At 38.1% G+C, this 25,802-nt stretch overlaps 1 protein-coding gene across 8 annotated transcripts in view; it reads left to right on the top strand.

Moving 5' to 3' along the window:
- The window catches only part of LOC111864029 (nuclear hormone receptor FTZ-F1 beta), a 220,060-nt gene extending 199,265 nt beyond the window's left edge, over positions 1-20,795 (top strand). For 7 of the 8 annotated variants that reach the window (XM_023850967.2, XM_023850971.2, XM_023850964.2 and 4 more), the window contains 6 exons: positions 1,827-2,080; positions 5,775-6,077; positions 8,897-9,149; positions 17,334-17,488; positions 18,227-18,328; positions 19,274-20,795. In XM_023850967.2, coding sequence (XP_023706735.1) covers positions 1,827-2,080; positions 5,775-6,077; positions 8,897-9,149; positions 17,334-17,488; positions 18,227-18,316 — 1,055 coding nt within the window. In that variant the 3' untranslated portion in view covers positions 18,317-18,328; positions 19,274-20,795. Of the gene's footprint in view, positions 1-1,826; positions 2,081-5,774; positions 6,078-8,896; positions 9,150-17,333; positions 17,489-18,226; positions 18,374-19,273 lie in introns of all 8 variants that reach the window. The other variant, XR_004512978.1, reaches the window with a different exon arrangement.
- The last annotated feature ends 5,007 nt before the right edge of the window (positions 20,796-25,802 follow it).

Genomic DNA, 25,802 nt, shown 5'->3' with positions numbered 1-25,802 from the left:
TTAGAAATATCATCAGAAGGTGCTTTACTTTTATTGACCATGTGTCACACTATTGTGGTGGCGCTTGCATGGGTCCAGCAGGTTCACTATCATTGTGTTCAGTACAAATGTCATTACTTCAAAGTTAAAATCTTGTCACCAGCTCAGTAGTGGCAAGACATTTAAATCTTCTGTTCTCAGAGGATGAAGTTTAAACACGCAGATGCAACATTATAGAGACATTTGTCAGATCTTGTGGCACATTTTACAGCCAGTGCCTTACAAAGAATTAACTTCCATGGCTTAATTGGGTGCTCATATTATCAGTCCCAAATGTTTAAGCCATCAAGAAGCAACCATCCTTCATCAGATACAATATGTCTGGGAATGGTTATTGGCTCATATGTTAAGGCTATCTCCGAGAAGTTCAAATGCTTTGGAAACCGTTTCAATGTCAGGACCATTTCCAAAACTATACATACATTCCTTGGGCATTCACGAAAGCTAGATCAATTAGAGATGCCCAGCAGATAAAACAATGTTTGTACAATATCCCATGTGATTATGGCAGATGTTACATCAGCAAAACAAGCAGACCTTTAGAAGTATGCATTAATTAGCACAAATATAATATGGCCCAAGGTCAGAAAACTACAACTTCATCCAGTGTAGATTATGTGTGAACATTGTGTTTCTGTTGGTACCATACAGAGAATTTTTCACTTTAGTGATGACTTCCATTCTGATAGGACTCTGATTTTGATAATAGTAGCCATGAAATAGTGCTAGGCTTCATGTATGTGCAATTTTTTAAAATATTTTTAATAACTCCCACTGGTGGTTTATGCTGTGCTTGATTTATATATCCTATCTTGTGTTGGTGCTAGTGTCCAGAGATAGGGACTAGCTCTGTCAGTTGGGCCCAACTGAGTGGGTTCCACTTGAGGGTGGAGACAGAATTCAGTCTCTGGAACATGGTGTGCTTTCAATTAAAAAAAAAAAAGCAGGAAGGTGGATAGTGTCTCAAAATGCAATTATTATACATAAACCTGATGTTTCTCACTTATTGATTTTCATAATTAGAAACAGCTGTAGGTATGGACACACATTTTTAGGCAGTGCCAAAATTACTGCAGTATTTGTTCTCAGAAGCTGTTGCTCATCATCTGAATGTTATTATGGCATACTGATGTGAGACAACAAATAAAATGAAGGATTTCCAGAATGATCACGCATATCTTTATATCTGTTGCTTCACAACCACAGCGATATCCTGTAGACATCAACAAGAGGATTAGCAGAATTCAGAGTATGAGACTGCAGTGGTTTGGGTAGAATTGTGCTCATTGTTTGTGTTGAGAGATTTCCATGACATTTGAATTCCCTCCCTTTCTACCAAGGATTGTGTTTCACTGGTCTGATTTAATTCTACTTTCTACTTTCATCTAATTCTACTTTTCAATTATGTTTCCATTTCTTGTTGTCTTTTAGTAGTTTCATATTGTTATCATTTCCTGTTATACTAATTGTATATTCTATCAGGCCATTTAAGATCTTTGAATTGTTCACTACTATTAACAGTTGTAGTCCAGCAGTTCATCTGCTTGCTTACCTTCCAGTCCAGCAGTTTTCTCACCACAGTGTTAGTATGCAGTATTCCAGTATGCAGTAAAGAAATGTATAGTTAATGATTTACTTACATCCAAGGAATCACAAAAATTAGCTACTTTTAGTGCTTAGTGACAGGAAAAATCTATGTGATCAGAGTGTGTTTGAAAAAGATTATTTTTTGTGATGCCAACTTCAGATAGGAAATAGAGGTGGTGACACTGCCATTTTGTTTACAGCTATTCGTGAAGATAGAACTCGTGGTGGCCGCAGCACGTACCAGTGCTCATACACATTGCCTGCCAGCCTTGTGGCTGCACCTGGAAGTGATACCTCCAGCCATAAGTTGCTTGCCCCCTCTGGTGACCCCCAGGTAAAGCTGGAGGCTCCAGATGTGGGGGTAGTAGCAGGGAGTAGTGGGAATGGCAATGGAGGAACGGTCCCTGTCAACTCTAGGCATCTCGACAAACTTGCCATCCCTCAATTATTGCAAGTAAGTTATATACTTTATGAAGAAGAGCAGCCCAGAAAAATAAAAATGTCTAGGTACATTGAATATATCAGTCAAATGAAATGAAATTATCCATCTCTGTCTATCTGCTTGCATGTTTCATCTTCAAAATCACGCAGTATATTTTGGTTCAGTTTGTTACTTCAGAGCTGGCTGTGCCTAAGCTTATTTTGTAATGAAGTCATCTCAGATGATGAGTCAAACCAGTATAAAATTCATTTTCAACATCAGAAACTGGTGTGATTTGCACAGCTCTTTTTTGTATGTATGTATATGTGTATGTATGCTGTTGCACCCTGTTCTCATTCTTTGGGGTTGAGCCATTAGAAGAACATTTGGCAGAATCAGATGGTCGCCCATCCTGCTTCACCCTCAGTCATTGTTTCTTAACATGGAAATATATTTTATCATAACATTAACTGTGCCTTTTTTTTTTTGGATCTAATGGTAGTTCGTTGATGATTCTTTCATTGAAATGTATGATTACCAGAATCCAGGGCCAGCTTAAGAATGCATCACCAATCGCTTCCTGATGACGGTGAAAGAAACAGTTTCCAAACTTGCAAATTCATTTCATACTGATGTGACTGATTTCCCAAGAAGATTTCATAACATTCAGTGCCTGTGAAAGCTTCTGTTCCTCCCCCCCATTTCGTGAAAGGAATTTGTAACCTACAGCATGTTTTTACCATAGCCCCAGCAACCTTTGTTTCCAGTCTTGTCTGTTTCTGTAGTGTTACTTTGCTTCATCCCAACAGGCAGTCCCCTACATCATGTTGCCCCTGTGGGATTGTCGATGTTCTAAAAGACAACCACGTAAATCTGTAACAGTTGTAAATATTAAATTGTATAAATTGAATGTACAGAATAGCTGTGAAGCTATGTAGAATGTCGATGTTCACAAGTTGGCTGGCCCTGAAAAGGGCAGTTTGTTCCACCGTGAGTGCGCTGGCAGAATTTGCTCCTTTGTAGTAGACCAAGTCTTTACGGCCGTTCAGCTGGTCTGTCTGGCCGGTGATTTGGTGCTGTGTGTGCCGGTAGGAACAGCTGCCTATGGTGCAGGCGATGACTGAGCCATTGTCTCAGTTTGGTTGCTGGAGAGCTGCGGCAGCTACGTTAGCTGTCTGGTAGCAGAGCGTGGTTGCTGGAGAGTTGCGGCAGCTGTCTTTGGCACAGTGAACGGCTGATGACTCTGATGACTGATTGTTCTGAACTGAATGTCATATACCATGCTTGCTGGGCAGAGCTTAAACTTGCAGTTTTGATTGTGAGTTCTGATTGGCTAGCGTGTGCTATGATGTAATCGTGGGCTGGACAGCGAGTGATGTATAAGTACGAGCGTTGGCAGCAATGTGATATTGACTAGGAGTTGAGTGTTGTCTGTTAGACTGGCGAAACTGCATGTTAGTATGTGGGATGTTCCCACACCCCCATTGCATGAGCATATTAATACGATATTACTTCAAATATAAGATTCCCTCGAATTTAAGATTCATCCAATTTTTAAATGAGAGTTTTAGAAAAAATGGAATGGTGTGTTTATTTAAATGAGTTTGTTAAAACACATAAATTAAAATAACATAATATTTAGAACACATTTAAAGTGAAAAATAATGGAAAATGTACCAGAAAGAAATGGAAATTTAACATTTTCACTATGTGCACATTTATTTTTGTCTTTTTTATTTAATCAGAAAGTTCGTCCAGTGATCATTCAATCACATTTTCATGTTCTGAAGATAATGCACCCTTGCCACATTGTTCACAGCTGTCTGAAAAACTGTCATCCTCTGTTCCATCTTCAGCATTAGATGAACAGCACTTCAAAAACTGACTGACACTTCTTTAAAAAACTTTTGATATCCACTTCACTGTTATTGATGCTTTTTTATTTTCCCACTAGATGTCTTTGTTTAGCCAGGCATTGTAGTATTTGTGGACAAGATGCTTGAATGGTTGTTAACTGATACATCAGACTGTTGTAATTGACTTTTCATGCCACTTGCAATTAACCCTGATCAGTGCTTTGTTCTTTGACCTAGTTTTGATTCTATCAGAGAGATGGCCATGAAATACATCCATTGAAAACAGTATTGTTTTCTTACTTTGCCAATGACACACATGCCTCATATACTGTATACTTTCTACTAGCTCCATGATTACCTATCTTTTCAATGCACAGAATAACTTTTCTTTTGAATGCAGCATCATATGTAAAATGCTTTGCCATGGGTACAGACTGATAGGAAACAGAACACACCTGAATGCTAAGAGTGTCTGACAGTGACTGAACTAAAATGATGGGGGATGATGTTGCTTGATGACTCATTCCAAATGTGTTTAGACAGGTTCTTTCAGGCTACTCCGTGGACAGTTTGCAAACTGGTGAATAATTCCTCGAATTTAAGACGCACCTCAATTTTTCAGTGGGAAGAAATATGAAAAATGTGTGTCTTATATTCAAAATAATATGGAATGTTTCACATTTATGTAATATAGATTAGTAGTGCTTGAGTGTTTGGCATGCCTGGTTCATATTCATGTTGCAGGTATGATTCTTGGCCCATCAGCTGGCTGTTTCAACTGAAGTCAAGTTTCTCTCAGTCCCTTCTGACAAAAGCTGGAATGATACCTTAAAATAGGCCATGATTACTTCCTGAATTGATCCATTTTAAATATTGCTGTAACTGACATCATATGGAAGAGTCCTTGAGAAGCTGTTGGTTTGTCAACAGGTCAAAAAATTCCATCTTTTGGATTCTGGTTCTTCATTATTGTGTTCACAATAGCCCCAAGTGGACCCTCTTTTGAGACATTTGAATTCAGTCGACACATTCCATCACTACATATGTCTTGCAGGTGGTTTCTCCCCTTCAGGTTTTCCAGTTACAATTTTGTATGCTGTTCTCATTTCCCCCCTATGTTACATGTCTTACCCATAAGATCCCCTAGATTTATTCGCCCTAATAGTATTTTGTGAAGAATACAAATTATTAAGCTCGTCAAAATGTAATCCCCCCCCAATTCTTGCATTACTTCCTTGAAGTATCCCTTAGCATCCTGCTCTCAAATTCCCATACTCTGAATTCTTCCCTAAGGATAAGAGACCAGGTTTCACACCCATATAAAATGGTGGGTAGATTTATTATTTTGTACAAGTACCATTTTAATAATAATTTATGATGACCGTTGTGTCATTGCCACTTTAAAATTCAAGATGAAATTTTTAACTCTTTCTAAAGCAAGACATAATCCATATTTTTCGATGTTATGCAGGAATTATTTAAGAATTTGAAATTAAAGTTCTCAGTCTCCCCACTAAGAATTTTTGGTTATTACATTCCAAAAGTTTTCCATTTTTAAAACATAACACTGCACACAGACTTTGAATAAGGGAAAGGTGTCTGTGTGACAACAGTTTGTCCAGTAAGAAATAAATTGCCACAGAAACCCAGTGACAGAAATCAGAAAAAATAACATTCACATATCCTGGGTGAGAAATTTTGTGAAGCAGCCTCTTTTGATAATGACTTTTTATTACAGCTGTATAATATGCCTGAACCATTCTATGTGTGCATGCATGCATGTATCTGTGTCCTTGTGTCTGTCCATCCCATCTTTCAACTTTTGGATTAGTTCACAGAATTTTATGAAACTTTTGTTATTGTGTTACTAGGAAATAATGGATGTGGAGCATTTATGGCATTACAACGACCAGGAGATGCAAAAAATGACGGCTCATGGAGGTAGTAATAGCAGCAGCAGTAGCAGTAGCAGCAGCAGTAGTAGCAGCAGTAGCAGTAGTAGTAGCAGCAGTAGTAGCAGCAGCACAAGCAGCAATGGCAGCAATGGAAATGGTAACTCAGAGGCCAGCAGCAATAACTCGGATTTTTTATCAAACCTGTGCAACATTGCCGACCACCGCCTCTACAGACTTGTGAAGTGGTGCAAAAGTCTACCACTCTTCAAGAATATATCGGTGAGATATGATTTGAATGAATAGATTGGTTGATTTGTCATGGCTAATGAAACCAGATGGGTATAGAATATAGGTCATTATATACGTGCACTACTGATATGTGTGTCAGATTTCACAAGACTCTGAATTTTGTATGTAGCTGATAAAGTCAGTTGAATGGAATGACAGTGTAAAATGTAAAATGCGATGCAATGAATATATCTTACTTTTAAACATGTAGTACCAAGCAGATTGGCCTCCTTGTAGAGATCTGGACTTATGTTTTGGAGGTGCTTGGTATGAATCTTGGATGGGACAGGGTTTCTGTGGTTTTCCCCAGTCCCTCCAGGCAAATGCCAGGCTAATACTTCGATTAGATGATGGCCTCATCCTTCTTATGTCGTTTATAAGTGACAGTTAAATATAGCCATTTGATGTAATATAACAGGATGCAACAGTGTAGAATTCTAATTTAATGATCTCTAAGCGTGTGGAAGAAACCAGTTATTGCCCTGTGGCATAAGAATTCATTATTACTGAAGTAAATGTTTGATGCTGCAAGAAAACCAAACAGCAATAATTGTTTTCAAATTGTGCCGTTATAGCAAAGTAAGTGTTGGATGGACTGTGAGATTTATATGGTGAAGTGGCCTGTCTCATCATAGAAAAACAACAGTATTGGCTCAGAAGTTTCCTGTAGACGTTACTGTGAAATTACTTGCCATTCATTTGATTACTTTGTTCCAGAAACTAGAATATGTTCAAGGAGAATTAGAAAGTTCAGATGAAGCCTACATAATTCAGAATTGATGTTCAGGGTTCATTAAATATGGCAGTGAGGATCATATATTAATGCTAATGCTGTCTGTATTAGCTGATGGGAGGAAGGTGACACCTTTATTCTTCTAAAAAAAGGAAAATCTGGCCAAGCATAAGAATGCTAGTGACATCATATTCAGATGCAATGAGAAGGGTTGCATGACTGAAGAACTGATGAATAGTGGCTAAAGAGAGAGGGACGGGTAACTAGGTGCTCTTCCATGGAAGAAGGGAAAGTTTGTTCTACATGATTTTTGGAAAATTTAAACAGACAGGGTCAGTCCCAGAATTCTCAACCAAATACAGAACTAATGTTCATGCTTCTACCTGAAGGCATGACCTCTCAGCTCCAGGCCATTGATATGATGTTCTCAGACCATCCAAGGATTGTCATCTCTTAGGGAAATAGTTGCTGTCTGGAAACTGCCCACTAACTGCAATATGGGAAATAAAGAAACCATCTGGGGCATTGTGTGGGATGGGGAATGGATAAAGACTGCATGGTAAAGCATCTGTCTTATCTGAATTAGTTGACTGTAGGTTCAAGAAATGTATATCAAACAGCATAGATGAAAAAGATGGTGACATCCTGTGGGATGGAGACAGCTGCTCAAGTGCTTAAGAAGAAAGTGCTGATGACTGTTTAATAGTGGCCGTTACACATGGACTGATCTGTGCAGTGTGACTTAGCACCTTTTATGCTTTTTTAATTAATGCATTTTGTTCACTGATTTACTGTCTCTACACCTTTATATTAACAGAATGTATTAATGTTATCATCAGGGCCTGGATGTTGATGTCCTGAAAATATTTAAAAAATGACCGAAATATCCCGAAAAAGACCTAAAATATGACCCAGAAATGTAATATGCAGGGCCCGGATTATGATGACCTGAAAATATTAAAAAAATGACCAAAAAAAATCCTCAAAAATGACCCAAAGGAGAAAAGAAAGAACATTCGCTTCCATGTTATTCACATTTCAGAAAACATATGAAGAAAAATTCCCTAAAATGGCCAAAAGTGATGAGAAATACCCTTAAAAGTCCAGAAATTTACCAAAAAATTACCCCCAAAATGAAAAAATGACCTTAAACCTAAAAATGTCAAAAAAAATGACAAAAAATTACTATAAAATTTACATTTCTGTAACCAGCAGCTCATATCCAAGATTTATATATTTAAGAGCATCGCATAGGATACAAGGAAAAAAAGATGACATGTCATCAAAATCCGGGCCCTGGTTATCATAATGATATTCACACACATTTTTAACAGTGTTATAAGATTTAAAAGTTTGAGAAAATGGTATATTAATGCAAATGTTTACTTTTTTTGACATTATCTGTCATTCTCTTTCTTATTTAAAACAACGTTTTGGAGACAACTCTATGTCCATCCTCTCCTCCATCTTTGGAAATAGGGACGAGCTCTGTCTATTGGGCCCAGCTGAGTAGCCTTTTACCTTAGGATGGAGATATGAGTTCAGTCTGAAGTGTTTTTAAGTAAAAAAACAGGGCAGTGGATCATGTCCAGAATGTCAGTAATTTAATGTTATGTTTATCTAACTGCAGAATATTGAAGAATACAGATACTTAGTGAAATTCATATCTGGCCAATTCTAGTATTGACAAATATGTCCATTTTTCTGAGAATTAATATTTTAAGAGAAGGAATGATCTTATATTCATGTAAATACAGTATAATTCATATATGTGGGCAGCTTTACATTACTTGCTTTCATTTTCTGAACTTGGTAATTTGACTGGATTTAGGTATCTTGTGGTCAATAAAAGAAGTAAAATGTTTTAGAAAGACCTGCTTCATTGATCTTCACTGCTGATATGAAGGGGAGGCAGTAAGTACATCTGAAATGTCAGATATGTCTTTCCACATCACACCACGCTGTAACTTTAAAAAAAGAGAAGGCAGGAGAGAGAGAGAGAGAGAGAGGTGGGGGAGGCTATTAATGAGCATCATTATGAAAATGAAAAAAACTTAAGCAATCTTTTGCTATACAGATTGATGATCAGATCTCATTACTGATCAATGCATGGTGTGAGCTGCTGCTGTTCTCCTGTTGCTTTCGGTCTATGTCAACACCTGGTGAAATTCGCGTGAGTCTTGGCAAGTCCATCTCCCTAGCCCAGGCTAGAGATCTGGGACTTGGTGCCTGCATTGAGCGAATGCTCAACTTCACTGAACATCTCCGCCGACTTCGTGTTGACAAATATGAGTATGTTGCCATGAAAGTCATTGTACTTCTTACCTCAGGTGAGTCGTCACACTATGTCTTCATTTATTTAATGGTTCTGTGTTTACTGCATGGGTTATATAGCATTTATTATGAATGATAATTAGTTGAGGAGGTTCTAGGAAGAAGTTGTTGGGCTCTGTGTTTTAAGATAGACACTATTTGCTTGAGGGTTCTAAAGAAAATCACAAAACTTAATCTGGATATGACCCCCGAACCTCTAGTATAGAAACCACAACACAGTAGTGTTGAGTCAGACATATTCATCATGGTCAGTAGTGATGTCATTATATTTGGCTGTAAGCTGTAACAGAATTCTGTGTAGTTTATTTAGTTTTTACCTTTAAATGCTGTCTTATTTCCTATTTTAATTGCCTCATGAAAAGTGGAAGACGGTTCAGATGAACAAGCAATCAAAGACACTGAAAATTAATAGTGTGTGTTTCTGTTCTACTTATATTTATTTTACAACAAATGAATTTTAAAATTTCTTCATAAAACGTATAATGTATGTTTTTACAATAAAAAATAGTTCACAAAAGATGCTTTAACACATTTAATGCCCTACATGGATCTGGAGGAGAACAAATGAAAGGCAGTTGACAGATGATGTATATTTCAGCTTGTGAGGTTTGACTTTTAAGTTTCTCTGCATTTGACTGACATCTATAGGAGAAAAAGACATTTACATACACTTGGTGGAATTAGCAGTGAATGTGTTAACCTCTGTGATATTGGTTGTTTTCCAATGGCTGCATTTAGGGTCACTCAACCCATTTTGCTTCTTGCTTCCCAGTAGAGAGCACTCAAGTTCTTGCTTTGTTGCATCTTGAAGAAGTTTGCACTTTTCTTTTGGGAAGCTTTGCCACGTTTGTTGCTCATTTTGCACTACCCAGGGTAATATGGTAATGGTAATATGATATTTACTCACAAATTGCCCTCCCTCACTATTTTTAACATTCAGGATAGGTGTACGGGGTCACTATGTGGATCATTCTGTAAGAGGATTTATGACAGTAGTAGTCATAGATCTAAGGCATTATTTGTGTGTGTATACTACGTAGATTGTGCCGAAAGTCATGAGCAACTTTTTTTTTTGCATGCAACCTGGGAACAGCAGACGAAAGAGAGTACGGTGGTAGGTGGAACCAGCTGTTGTGTTAACCTTTAGTGTCTTGTGACATCAATAACGTGCATCACATGAGCAGTATCACTCCTAACAAAATGGCCGACAACCACATGTCGTTTTGCCAGCGTGCTGTCAACGAATTTCTTGTGAAAGAGGAAATCCCTGCTGCAGAAATTCACCAGAGACTTCAGCGTACTTATGGAAGTGTGTGCATGGGTGCGAGCAGTGTTCGAAGATGGGTGAAACATTTTAAAGATGGGAGCACCAGCATCGAAGATGATCCTCGGAGTGGCCATCCTTGAACAGCCTCAACTGAACACAACAAGGAAAGAGTGGATGAGATCATTCAAGATGACTCGTGTGACTGTGGACACAATAGCCCAAAAATTTGGAATAGGGCACAGTGCAGTACAGGAGATGATTGAAAGCTTGGGCTATAGGAAAGTTTGTGCTCGTTGGGTCCTGCGGTTATTGACTGAAGACCACAAAGGTCAGCGAAAAACCATCACCTCAGAACTGCTGCAGAGATATTGACATTCTGCTCTGTATTGTGACAGGTGACGAAATCTGGTTTCACCATTTCGAGCCTGAAACAAAACGGCAGAGTATGGAATGGCACCATTTGCATTCTCCATCCAAAAAGAAGGGAAAGACAGTGCCATCAGCTGCGAAGGTGATGGGCACAGTCTTCTGGGATGCAGAGGGGTTTATTCTGGCTGAATTCCTGGAACCTGGGCAAACCATCAGTGCTGCTCATTATGTTCAGACGCTGTGCAAGCTCCGTCGTGCATTGCACGATAAACGTCCGGGACGAAACATCATCATCCTGCATGACAATGCTCGCCACCACGCCGCTTGCCTCATATTGGAAACAATTGCAAAGATGGGGTGGAAAGTTCTTCCACACCCCTCCTGTAGCCCTGATCTGGCATCCTCTGACTACCATCTTTTCGGATTCGTGAAGGATCAGCTCTATGGACAACGTTTTGAGACAAGGGAGGCAATTCAGAAAGCAGTGTGTTAGTGTCTTCGGATGGCTGGAACGGAATTTTACAGAAGGGGAATTTTCAGACTCTCAGAACGCTGGGAAAAATGTGTACAAAGATGTGGCGATTATGTGGAAAAATAAAGAAAGGTCTGTAGATTGAGGTTGTGTGTTTGGTTTGTCAATAATAAAGCATGTTACTTTACAAAAAATTGTTGCTCATGACTTTCAGTACGACCCTCGTATATGCATGCCCTCAAGCCCTTCTATAGATTTCCTGCAGCTGTTGCTCCAGTTATTCAGTTAGTTATTTTGACATATAACTGCCATTGCAGTCTCTCATTTCCCTGTTCAAAAACACTCAAATCACATTCAGTGCTGAAAATTGTGTCCAGCAGCTCTTGATACAGAAACTAAAAATGTAACTTAGGTGTTTCCTGTTGTGGACATAGAAAACATACAAGTATGTCATCAAATTTACTTCTTGCTCTTGCCAGAATGTTCAGTATGCATGGTTGGTAAAGTGACATGCTAGTATTATGGGAGACTTTTTTAAATGTACAAAACTGTTAGGCTTAATTTGGACTCTGTCCATTGTCTAGTATATAGAAGACAAAATACCACAATGTTTCAGAGACTAGATCTGTCTCTTTCCTCAGGTGGGGGCAGGATAAACCTACTCAGTTGGGCCCATTAGAAAGAGGTCTAGTGATTGAGACATGCTCTGGTATATAGACAAAAATCCACAATGTTTCGGAGACTGGATCTGTCTTTGTCCTCAGGTGGATGGGGAAGTATAAACCTACTCAGTTGGGCCCGTTAGAAAGGAGTCTAGTGATTGAGACTAGCTCTTTCTAATGGGCCCAACTGAATAGGTTTATCCTGCCCCATCCACCTGAGGACGGAGACAGATCCAGTCTCCAAAACGTTGTGGTTTTTTGTCTTCTATATACCAGACAATGGATAGAGTCCAAAATAAGCCTAACAGTTCTGTACAGCATACACCATCATCAGAATCCTTTCAAGTCTACTTTTTTAGATGTTACTGAAATCTTCATTCCAACTTTTTAAATAATTTTTAAATTGGGGCCCAACCAGTGTTCAGGTGTTTTATGATTGTCACTAAAACCTCTGGCCAGAAGGTGAGGAAGTCCCATTTATATTAAAAAAATAACATCTGTGCGTGTGTTTAATAAACACTGTGTACAGATTAGTTCAAAATACAATTATATAAGGTACTCATTGTTTGCATAATGTGACAGAGGGTAAAGTCTTTTAATAAGGGACATGATGCTATTGGCAGTATTCCCCACTGGCAAGACATTTATAGGTCCAAGAGATGTAAAAACTAGTTTGGTCATAGATATTACCTAACCAAAAAGTTGCACATTTTCAATGCAGTCATATCAGAAAGTCCATGATTTATTTAATCCGTCTTGCAGTGCATACACTCATTTATCTCCTTCTCTCCCTCGCACTACATGTTTCGGCATAATAATGCCATCTTCAGGTGCTTACTTATCCACGTCAAACCAGTTCATTGCATGCCATGTTCACACATTAAAATAACTAAAATATGTATCTATCATATACATTGTCAAACGTTAAAAATATTAAAAATATTTATTAAATTTAATATTAAAAATAAAACAGTATAACAAAAGCAGTCGCAGGAGCACGACACAACAAAAGCACAACACACAAGATAATGAAGGAATGCTCCAACAAAGGAGAATGGGCGTGACTGACGTAGTGAGGGGCGACGTAGCGATGTGGTATCCTGAACAATTTTAATATTTTTAACGTTTGACAATGTATATGATAGATACATATTTTAGTTATTTTAATGTGTGAACATGGCATGCAATGAACTGGTTTGACGTGGATAAGTAAGCACCTGAAGATGGCATTATTATGCCGAAACATGTAGTGCGAGGGAGAGAAGGAGATAAATGAGTGTATGCACTGCAAGACGGATTAAATAAATCATGGACTTAAATCAGTGCAACAGGACGCTAAAATATAATATCAGAAAGTCATGAGATTTTGTCATTATTGCCCAGTGTGTCTGGATATTGGTTGCAGTATTATTAGTCTTATAAGGATCATGTAACATGCAAATAGCAATAAATATTACACAGCCTTGTTAGTTATGCTAACAACAGTTTATCACTTCCATGAGGAAAAGAAGAAAGTAGTATAGTACAAGGGTAAGTCAATAAGTAAGTTACAAATGGATATAGAACTTAAACAAATAAGAGTACTGATTTGAAAAATACTTTTATTTCTCAACATAATCCCCCTGTACATTGAGGCACTTGTCCCATTGTTTCACAAGCCCCTGAAAACCAGCAGCATAAAATTCTTTGGGCTGCTGTCAGAACTAGGCGGTGACTTCCCTTTCTACAGCTTCAGTGTCAGGAAAATGTTCAGCCAAAAGATGATGTTTAAGAGGGCCGAACAAATGGAAGTCACTTGGAACAAGGTCGGGGCTATATGGGGGATGCTCGAGGACTTCCCACTTGACACTTTGCAGCGTCTCATTTGTCTCGTTGGAAGTATGGGGACGTGCGTTGTCATGCAAGAGCAACACGCCTTTGGTGAGGAGTCATGGTCACTTTTGTTGAATGGCTTTACAAAGTTTCCTTAGGATGTTACAGTAGGAGTTGGCATTTACGGTTTGTTCTTGAGGCTGGAATGCAGTGAGCAGTATGCCTTCATGATCCCAGAAGAGTTGTGAGCATCACTTTTCTGGAGGATGGTGTCACCTTAAACTTTTTTTTTTGGCAGGTGACGCAGGACGTTTCCACTGCATTGACGCACACTTTGTCTCGGTCTGGTAATATTGAACCCAAGACTCATCACATGTGACAGTTTGGGCTAGCATATCATGTCCTTCATCGTGGTAGTGACTGAGATGCTGTAATGCCAGACCCATTCTTTGCATTTTGTGTTGTGAGGTCAGCATGTGCAGCACCCATTGTGCACATGCTTTGTGAAAACCTAACCTGTCATGCATTATGAGGTAGGCCATGCCGTGTGAACAACCAATATCAGTGGCTATAGTGTCTATAGTTACCCTTCTGTTTGTTCGTATTAAGTCTTGAACCTGTTGCACATTTGCCTCTGTGGCAATCTCTTTTGGCCAGCCGACGCGGTGTTCGTCTTCGATACGTGTCTGCCCTTCAGAGAACTTCTGCACCCAATTGTAAACAGCTTGACATGGCAGGCACTTCTCACCATAGATGGGAAGCATTTCTTTATAAATATTCTTTGATTCTATACCTTTTGCCGACAAAAATCGCACAACGGGACACTGCTTGAGGGTTGCACACTCACTCAGAGGTGCCGCCAACTTACAGCTTCTGTTTCGCTTTGGTAATCATCGATTGTCTCGTGTTGAATGTCATCAATTGCCACTGGACTAATGCTGCCATCTAATGGTGATAGCCTCAAGTGCCTCATTCAAACATGTCATACCGCTGAACCGTCTGAAGACGATTCAAAGGGTTTGCCCCATGAAAGGCGTCATGGAATTGCAGTCAACCACAGCCAATGCTCATATATTTCTTGTAAAGTTCTTTTCAATGTTGTCACGTGACCCTCCCCCTCTTTTTTCCTTCCTCCTTTCCTTGTCGTGGCAAGATGACACGAACGATCGCTCTCTTTCCCTGGATGGCGGTCGTGCAGGGTGGTTGTCTCTGCTCTTAGAAATTTCTGTTTGGTTTCCTTTCTTTTTCAAAATTAAATTTATTTTTGGAAGTCAGCGCCGTGTGTCCTGGGAGAGGGCCCCTTTGCCGAGCTATGGAGCAATGGCGAGGCAAAGGTGTTTTATATAAATATATGGGTACCCTGTGAGTATATATATACACATGTGAGTAATATTATTTTTTCTTTCCTTGGTTTGTGAAATTAAATGGTCAGTGAAATGGGCGGTGTCCCATGAATAAGGTATTGGCTTGAATGGCCGGAGTGGGTCATGCTAGGTTTTTTGTAATATTATTTCTGGTATTCACTTCATATGTTTTTTCCTTTATTATTGTTAAATGTATATTTATTTCGTTATTATATTATTGTAATTGTTAAACTCAGTCAGCATAGCTCTCGATTTGTGTGTGTATTTCCCACAACAACAAGTGAATGAACTCCTCCCCCTTTCCCTCTCCTGAAATTTCGGACTGGTTACAGTCCGGGTAGGTAACGGTTCACCCCACATCAATTTGTAACTTACTTATTGACTCACCTACGTAATTAGTATGGAATCTTAGTTCATGTGGGATGCTGCTTGTATCCCTAATCCATTGAGATCTCCAGTGAAAACGTGGGCTGTACCAGAATTCTGTTTTTGTTGTGGTCTTGATAAAATTGTGTATTAGCTACTGCAGTAATTGGCATGGAGTCTTTGTTTTCATGGGTGTGTTTCTTGTATCCGCAATCCATTGAGACCTCCGGTGAAAACGTGGACTCCACCAGAATTCTATGGTTGGTGTCTTAGATTTCATTTTGGCTTCCTCTCACATTATTTGCATTTCTCAGAATCTTCACCATTATGGTGTCCGGGGTGGTATATTAAAGTGGTTCAAATCATATCTATTGGATAGAAAACAGAGAGTGTACATTAAAACTAATGATGGTCAGGACTATTTTCATCTTGTGAAAGAGTTAAGCAAGGGGTTCCTCAGGGGTCGGTTTTGGGACCACTTCTATTTATTATTTACATTAATGATTTGCCTCCATATATTAATAAACTGGCTAAAGGTTTTCTTTTTTGCTGATGATACCAGTATTTTGGTTACTGGTGATAATCATGCTGAGCTTAAGAATAAAGTCATGGGTACACTGTCACTTATTGGTTCACAGCTAATAAGTTGGCCTTAAATATCACTAAAACTAATATTATTATATATGATTATCTGGCAGTTGCTAGCGGGAATTTGTTTATGAATGAAGTTCCTGTGATAACATTTTTGGGTCTGCAAATTGATAAGAATTTGGATAGGAAGAGTCATGTAGAGTATATTCTCCCTAAACTTAGTTCAGCTAATTTTGTAATTAGGAGTTTATCTTATTTTATGAGTAAAAAAATTTTATGAATGGTGTATTTTTCTTATTTCCACTCTATTCTTAAGTATGGAATAATTTTCTGGGGCGTCTCAACAAATAATATTAGAGTTTTTAAATTACAAAAAAAAAAGTAATAAGGATTATATCTGGAGTGGGACCTAGAGACTCATGTAGGGATCTTTTTAAGAAATTGAATATACTGCCATTGTCATGTGAATACATTCTCTTGTTGATGATGTTTGTGATTGTTAATCAAACTAAATTTTTTTCAGGTTTAGATGTTCATGGTTTGAATACAAGAAATCAAAAGCAATTATATTTGCCAAACTCGAATCTTTCTGCTTTTCAGAAAGGTACTATGTTTACGGCTATTAAACTATTCAACAGATTGCCCATAACCATTCAAAGCCTTAAAGAGGATAGAATTAGTTTTAAAAATAAGCTGTCTTTATATCCTATGAATAATTCCTTTTATACAGTTTCTGAATATGTGGAGCATAACATAAACAATTAGTTTTAATTATTCTGTTATCTGTGTGTTTGTTTAATTTTTTTGTATTTGTTTTTTTGATATGTCGACCTTTATGTCCATTTGTTTTGGACTTATGAAATGAAATGTATGTATGTATGATTGGGGGCAGTCACAGTGCAAAGGAAGTATATGTCTAAAATCCACCTCCAGCTTAACGTGTGTGTGTTTGTGCTCTTTAAGAATTGTTGGTGCATAAATTTCCTTCATGGATTGTGACATTTCATCTTGAGAGTCATGGTAAACTGTGGAATACTAGTTACCATGAGGCCGTTCATATAAGTTCTGGCTAAACTGTACATTTATGACTGAATTTTGTGTCCTGTTCCGAAGTTAGGACATACATACGTAAAATTCTGTTCACAACCATCTATGCTGGTCAAGAGTTTTTGTAGTTTTTCTGAAGTTTTTGGAGATGTAGCCTTCACCTTTTCCATGCCCCTATCTGTCCCTCTTGTCTGATCTCACAAATTTATACAGCATTGTTTAATTTACAGATGCAAGTGACTTGCGAGAGGCAGAGAAGGTACGTGCATCTCAGGAAAAGGCTTTGCAGGCTTTGCAACATTACACACTTGCTCACTATCCCGAGATTCCTTCCAAATTTGGAGAATTGTTGCTTCGGATTCCTGAGTTGCAGAGGACATGCCAGGTTGGTTAATCACTTGCCAGGAGATCTTTTGTACAGAACAAATTTAATGAAACTTCCTCCCCCCCCCCACCCCAGCAGTGTGATTACTTCAGCTTCTGTGGAGTCCTCTGGTAGGAAGAAAAGTTTTAAAGCTTCACTATTATATAGAGGGACCCACAGTGATGGATAAGACAAATAAGTGGGTTCCTTGTCACAATAGCATGGAGTGTTCTCAAGTTATTAATAAATGGGATAGTCTATGGAGTAGCTGGGTAATTATTAGATGTTCCAGAAGCAGTCTGCTTGTTCCCTGGAGCTGTTTGTTTGTTAATGAGAATCAGATTAATTTCCATTACCACCAGGCTAATCGAGCTCAGTAGGATAACTGTGTGCCTATCTGCCTTCCCCCCCCCCCAAGGAATAGAAATCCACCTATTGTGTATATATAATGTTTTTTAATTATGGGATAAAATTTAAGAATGTGTTTAGCTTTATCTCCACTCCATCTGTATGGGTTTTATGAAATGGTGTTTCAGCCTAAGGATTGTTTTATATTATACACTTGTGTACTTGATATTTGAAGAATAATGTGTATTAAATTGCTGTTTCATTTTAATAACCTTTCACTGTATTAACATATTACGGTAGTTTTCTTTTTGATTTATGTCCTAGATTGAACACTGAATGTGTGACTCTACTATATGAAGCGATGCTTTTATGTTTATATTGAATGTAAGTGAATTTTTTTAATGTTTTCAGGTTGGTAAGGAGATGCTATCTATAAAGAACAAGGAAGGTGAAGGTCCTAGCTTCAACTTGCTCATGGAATTGTTGAGAGGGGACCACTGAAATGTGCCACAAGTGAGTGTCTAGGGAAGCTCATTCTTATAGATCAAAATACTTAATGTAAGTGAACTGATGATGTACTTTAAGTTTCATTTTATATTGTGACATGTTGCGCAAAAGAGAACCCCCCCCCACCAGCAGTGACGCGGCGGGTGAGTCAGCTGATGGCTGATGAGATGATGCATGACAGCAAAAGTGTTGCATAACATGTCATTGTACTGAATGTATAGTAATATTGTCTTGTCAGGTTAACTACCCTGATGCTTCTATCCATGTTTATGATTCCTACCTTCCACAAACTGTTGATGATTTTCATGTTAAGGGTGGGAACACTGTAGTGCAGAGCTTAAAAATTTAATTGTGACATATAATTTTATGTCATGGTATATCCCATAATTACTTACTTACTTACTCATGGAGCTCAGCCCTTCTGGAGGAGCAGCCGATTCTGCAGCTACTCAAGAATTTCCCAGCATTTTATGGAACCCGAAGGTTCATTACCGTGTTCACAAGAGCTCTCTACTGGTCCTTATACTGAGCCAGATCAATCCAATCTATACCATTCCATCCTATCTCTCTGAGATCCATTTTAATATTGTCCACCCACTTACTCCTTGGTCTTCCCAGTGGTATGGCTTTCCCACCAATATATGCATTCTTCGTCTCCCCCATTCGTGCTACATGCCCTGCCCACCTTATCCTCCATGACTTCATCATTCTAATTATACTTGAAGAAGAGTACAAGTTGTGAAACTCCTCATTATACATTTTTCTCCAACCTCCAACTAGTATTTAGAATGATGAGTGTGTTCTATCAACATATTACCACTGGCAGCTATGTACATTTCATTTTGACATTGATGGTACATAGAAACATAGTGTTTGTATGGTTATGACAATATTAAAAGTATATCAGGGTGTATTCAATTGTTGTAATTGACTGAATATTTAATTTTGCAGGTTTTAATGTGCCTTCACATCCAAATATAGAAAAGGACAACAGCTGAGGCTTCAGGGTAGTTAATGGTGGTGGTATTCTGTGGTTGGCAGCAGCCACATGTTATGTTTCTTTTTATATGGAAGTATGAAAATGCTTTTATTATTATTATTATTATTATTATTAATTAAAATGTACTTAGCCCTTGAACTCAGCTTCTTTTCCATTATAAACAATGGTACTAGCTACTTTCTTTATAGAAAAGCAAATCGAAATGGTGCAGAACATTCTGACAGAGGAACAAATCGTTATTATGCATATTTTTATTACGTTGTACTTTATTATTTGTAAATAGTGTGAGTATTGCGATTTTTGTGAGTGTATTGTGTATGTGTACAATTTTAAAAGAATTTTTTTATTGTTTTCCACTTTTTTGTAAGTACTCTTATTATGTGACTTTTTAAAAGAACATAGAATTTTATATATTATAATCATAAAACGTGAAAAAATTCTGTTGTGTTGTGGGGTGTGATGTCATTGAATGACCCACCACTGGCCGCTTTCAGAAAGCAGCTTAAAATAAATCTTGTTAAGAGTTATTTCCAGCTTTCATAAAAGCTTATAAAAGTAATAAATGGATATTGCTGAAGAGGCTATATGCTAAAGGATAAAGTGTAGGAGTGCTGTGGCAGCATGCTATACAGAACCCGAAACAGCCACTTTCTCGATATCAACAGTTCATTCACTGATATAAAATTGTTCTGGTAACATGTGAGAAGACATGTTGAGGTAGCTCTCATGATGAAGGTAGTTATATGGAATGTATGAAGTTAAGTGTAAGGGGTCTGAAACTCATTTTATCTGTTGGCCACATTGCAGTGTGAATGCTTATTTGAAGGCTGCATGACATGAAGTATCTGTGTTTATGAGCTTGCAAACACTTTCTTCAATCCATGTTTACTGTATGGTCACAACATTAATAAGTGTATTTTGGCTTCCATAAACAGAAACAGTATATATGAGATTAGAGATTTTCACAGCAGCAAAGATTCATATTGTGGGCTTCTAGGTTATGGTACTGTATAATGTGATAGGGGTATCAGTATTTTGGAGCAGCATACTGCCTCCGCATTTAGGGCACAAACGGAGGGAATATTTTCCTCTGAAATATACATAAACACCTACCAGACTACTGGGTGTCACAGCACAGAAGATCACAATGTGGAAAGTCAGCATAGCTCTTGCTTTCTTCTAGTGCAAGCAATAATCACATGTGGGTTATATTAATGTCATTTTAATTTCATTTTCAAATTCTGCCCGCAGTTAAGATTTGTATGCTTGATTTCTGTGGGTTATTATCTGAGTAATATAAATAATATAATAAACTGCTTGAGTTTCATCTCTAATAAGTCACGATTGGTGCCATGGTTCTAACAGGCTATGGATGAAGTGAGACTTGGATAACTCTACAGGAAAAAAAATGTAGTACTTTTAAAAATTGGGGGCACGCCGTAGCGTAGTTGGTTGAGGTACTATGCTCTACAAGCCAGAAGGTCACGGGTTCAAGTCCTGATGAAGTCATTGGATTTTTTCAATTTACCTAATCCTTCCAGCCGCACTATGGCCCTGGGGTCGACTCAGCCTCTAACAGAGACGAGTACCAGGAATATTCTTGGGGGTAAAGGGCGGCTGGCATGTAGGGCTGACAGCATTGTTGCCATCTGTGAGCTGATTGTCTAGATAATGTGGGACCCTCAACGTCTCGCAATCCTATGGGCCTTCACGGCCTGTTACAAGGATACCTTTACTTTTTACTTTTAAAAATTACTCAGAAATAGAAGTTATGATTAAATTAGCTGACAATATTGAAGGCTTCTCTGGAAATTAAAATGTGTAACAGCATTTTATACTTAAAAAATTAATACCAAATATCAACTGAAAGTAGCAGCAGGTACAGGAAATAGAGGAATTTGCCCATAAGGCATGCTTACACAATCTGATGAGCCAGCCCAGTTTGGACATTTCTCACATCTGGATCCCCCTTATCAGCATTGAGGTTAGCAACTCACAAGGAAAATTAGTATGATCTTACAGATTCTTGGGGTTCTCACGGATTTTAGTCCCAAGGGTTAAGTTTTTATTCCACAAATGGTGCCAGCAGTAGGCAAAAAGTGGCTTCATGCCATTCTCCAGTTAATTCTATGGTTTGGTTTTCATGGACTCAGTTTGTTGCATAAAGTTGCCACTTCTCTATCTTAGTTTCAGGACTGTGCATGCTTTATCACAATTTTTTTTGTACATTTTTCCTGTTATCTCCCATTGACAAAGCCTGGTCTCGGGCATTAATTATATTGATGTAGGTTGTCCAGTGATTTATATTAGCTCTTTCTAAGGGACCCAACGGAGTAGGTGTCTCCCTTTTAACATGATGGTGAAAACAGGCAGTTTCTGAAACCTTCTGTTCTCTAGTTTTTTAGAATACCAGATGATGGTCAGGATCCCAAAACCCAGTAACCCCAAGTGTTTGCGCCATAGCTCAAGCTGTTAGTTGCTTGGTTCCCACCATGGCGACCCGGGTTTGATCCCGGGTCTGGTCAGGTGGGATTTATGGTGGACAAAGTGGCGCTGGGGCAGGTTTTCTCCTATCTTCATTCCACCAATTGCTCCACAGTCACCCTCGCCTATCATCTGGGGCTGGTACAATAGGCCAGAAGTGGCCGCAGTACAAGGGACTTAGTCCCACCCCACTAGCAATAAAAAAAGTGTTATAGGCCATCGTTAGAATTCTTTAAAATCTACTTAAAAGTTTGGGTTGTAAATTATGATGTACCTCTTTGCTATGATGTAAATTTCCATATTATCAAAAATAAAAAAGTGACATCATTTTCAAACGTTAGAGGCCATGAATGGAATTTGTCAGTGCGAGCACTTTCTGACACATTGCTCATCAACTACCATCTTTATAGATAACATGCTAACTCTACTCCATGTGTTTCAGGCCCCTTTTCTATACTGCCTTTCTTGTGTGCGTACTTTGTTGTTGTCATGCAGTGAAACCTTAATGTGATGTCTTATTGGTATTTGAAATTAATTAATTCAGAGTTTGTATTGCATTCATTTTTGATAGTATTACATATTAGTCTGTCTAGAGTTCAATATGGAAGGAAATGGTTGTTGTCCAGGGCAGTAAATTTCAATTACTTTTCAAAGAAAATTTCCATGCAGTATATGCCATTGCCTCCTTCAGGATTAAATTCATATGGTCACAGTCCCATTAACTTAATGTTATATTTCCTCCAGTTACATTTTTCCCTCTGTCATTGCTCTGTACTCATCTGTCATCATGGCCTGAGATGTGTGATAGCAATGACTAGGTATAACATCCTTTGCTTTAAGTTGGGGGGGCATTATCTCACTGATCCCTTGTTTGATAGGTCTCAGATTAAGGAAGTTACATTATTCTTTTTACATTTTTTGTGTCATTATTTAAATTTTCCATTTTGAAGATGTGCTGTAGGTGTAAATGCCATTGCATATCAGAAAATATACTGTAAAATATGCACATTGAGGTACTGTTGGCTGGAACTTGAAGTTGAGGTTTCACTGAATAGACTTCAGCATACATTTAAGGAAAGTTGGCATCAGGTAATTCCATGTCTTGTCATAAATCCTGGTTTCATAATTAATGAATTTCACAATAAAAGCTGTCTTGTCAGTTTCTCACTGACAAGTGCAATGTTTCTCCATGCATTGGTGAATCTTGATCTACCCTCTGCTTACAGCCTTGAAACAAATCCTTTGTGAACTATAATTTTCAGTGCAATTGTAGTACTAATGATATATTGTGAGAGGTTGATAGGAAATCAGTTTGTTCATGAGTAAAGCAAGAAAGACCAATATGAAAAGAAAGAGTATTTTTAAACATATCCATAGAAAGAATGTAAATTTATGTGAGAAAATATAATCTAAAGTATTTAGCTTATATGAAAGGCTGAATAGAATATGTGCCACTTGTAATAGCACAGTTGCATTTTATTATTTCTATCCTTCTGTGTAATTATACGTAGGCTGTTCAGTAACATATAAACCCCCAAGGAATAATGAATGGTCCCTTTATTTCTCTGCACAAATACCAGATTGATTGAGACAGAAGTTCTGGTGATACATCTCATGTTTGATTCCCATGGAGAAGAAATACAGACTCAGTGTTTTCATCTTCCAGCACACTTCAGCTTTCATTCCATCATGATGTCAGAAATTTTTTCCTCCAGAGTGTCTCTTTAGTGATCTACAGAAGTAGACACTGCTGCTGGTAAGCTATGAGTTGAGTGGTGGATAGGCAAGACATTCCCAGCAGCCTGCAGGGATGTGCAGGGAAATACACTGTATTCTCCTTCAGTTCCTGGACCACAGGGTAACGGTGAATACACTAGAAGGAAGACAGAGTGAGCTGGTGGATGTAAACACTGGGTCTGTTGTTCTCTGCAGGAATTGAGCAGGCCGTGTATTTGCTGGGCCAATTATCTCAAGTTTCCATGGGAATTATTTTGAGAAATGGAGGTTTTGTCTGCTTTGCTTTGTTTTGTTTGACACGTATGTTGAAGAACTAAATGGGAGTGTCACACACCATAGGAAATTACTTATTTAACACTCATCATAGATGTGTGAAGCTGAATATAAAATCTTGTAAACCTGAAGGACACATGCAATGATTGCCCAGGTAACGTGAACAGAATAAATTAATGTTATGAGCAAGTAATGTCATTAGGAGAGACTAGAACAGTTTCTGCAGTGTGATAGAAGCAGCAATGGCAGACACAATATTGCAGAAGTAAAGCACCGTGATATGTATGATAAACAATTTGCAACTTTGCAGTTATGAATTAGACTTACAAGGGAAGGGCAAACTTTCTGCCCATTGCTTGCTCCTATGACTGTTTTCTTTGCATTACATAATATGTATGTAGTGTCTTTTTCAACTTGGTTATTGCCTAGAAGAAATTCTAATGATCCGAATTATGTGAAGACAGGAAGTACGTGCCTTTAGGTGGGAAATAGGCTATAACAGTGAGTTCACACAGTAGGAGCTATACCTCCACTCTCCCATATTTCTTCATGATGTAGTGCTTAACTAATTAAGCACAGGGACAACTTTACCTTTTAACTTTACCATGGTTATGCCACAAGCAGGCAATGTTGTACTCCTTTCACATAGTTCGGGGTCTAGGTCTCACTGAACTGTCTTTATTAAGACTTCATGTATTCCATGTGTTATAAATTTGATGCTGTATATGAACCCAGCAACTAGGCACAAAATACCATTGTAATATTTTGTTTTGGAAAGTGATTTTTACATTGTTGGACCTGCTATTTATATTAATCTACTTACACATTTGTGGACTGCTTGTAACTTGATTTGTTGATATTATTAATAAGCAGATTTTTAGGCTCAGTGGTACTTAATGACAATGATATAGATCACCATATTTGCTTTGACACACGAGTAATGTACAACAGTCTGTTTTATGAATATTTCTGCAACATACTTGTACTGACAATATCTTTTCTCCCCCTTGACTTAGGAATGAATGATTTTCATACTTTATATCCTATAATAGTAATTAAGAAGGCTGAGAGGGCCTAATCAAATGTCTATAGTCATCCAGCAGTATTGTGGAGATGTTTTGTAATACTGAGTGATGTGTGAATGAACAAGCAGGGCCCAGTGAGAGAGAAGCATTCTGCTCTGTTTACTAATGTTTTCAGTATAGTTCAGACCCAACGAACATAACTTTGAAAAGACATTGCCATCATGACCATGAGCTTGCAAAGGAAACATTGCTCTTATAAATAAAATGTTTTCAGCATTTTGTTTACATTCCTGTTTATTATTTTAATCCAGTGATTTGTGTATTTGTCAAAACTAACCACTCAACCCCAGATGAGATTTCAGGCCCAGTTCTGAGGATCTGCATAGGCTAATGACTCCAAGATTTAGTATCATCTTGATGAAACAAAATTAAATATTTGTTACGTTAATTTATCTTGGCATTAGTTCCTCATGTTACACATCAGTGTCCTACAAAGTGATTACAGATTCAACTTTAATAATATGAATATACACTATAAATTCAAATCAGTAATTGTGCTTCTGATTGTTCAGTGACATTCTGAAGTACTGGGCCTTTTTGTTTCACCAAAATCCTTTTCAAGAAACCAAAGCTTCATCGCCATCATGACAAAGCCTGCTATGACTTTCAGTTCATTTATCATTATAGCCCATTATCCTCTTAATTCATTCATTCATCTGTAATCTGTCAAGACGACAGGTCCACAGTCTCTTCCAAAACAGTTCCTCCACTTGATGCGATCTAGAGCTTTCTCCTTCAAATGAAAATATCCTCTTCTGTCCTCAAGGTCATCCAGCATCTTCTTACGTCTTCTTCCTCGTCTTCTGGTCACTTCTATCCGCCCCTCTATCTTTCCTTCAATAACTTCTTTTAGAAGGCAGTTACCGCGTAAGATATGACCAATCCAATTAGCCTTCCGTTT

The sequence above is a fragment of the Cryptotermes secundus genome, unplaced genomic scaffold, assembly GCF_002891405.2.
Source record: "Cryptotermes secundus unplaced genomic scaffold, Csec_1.0 scaffold303, whole genome shotgun sequence".
NCBI classification, from domain to species: domain Eukaryota; kingdom Metazoa; phylum Arthropoda; class Insecta; order Blattodea; family Kalotermitidae; genus Cryptotermes; species Cryptotermes secundus.
This window is presented reverse-complemented; position numbering and strand designations above follow the sequence as displayed.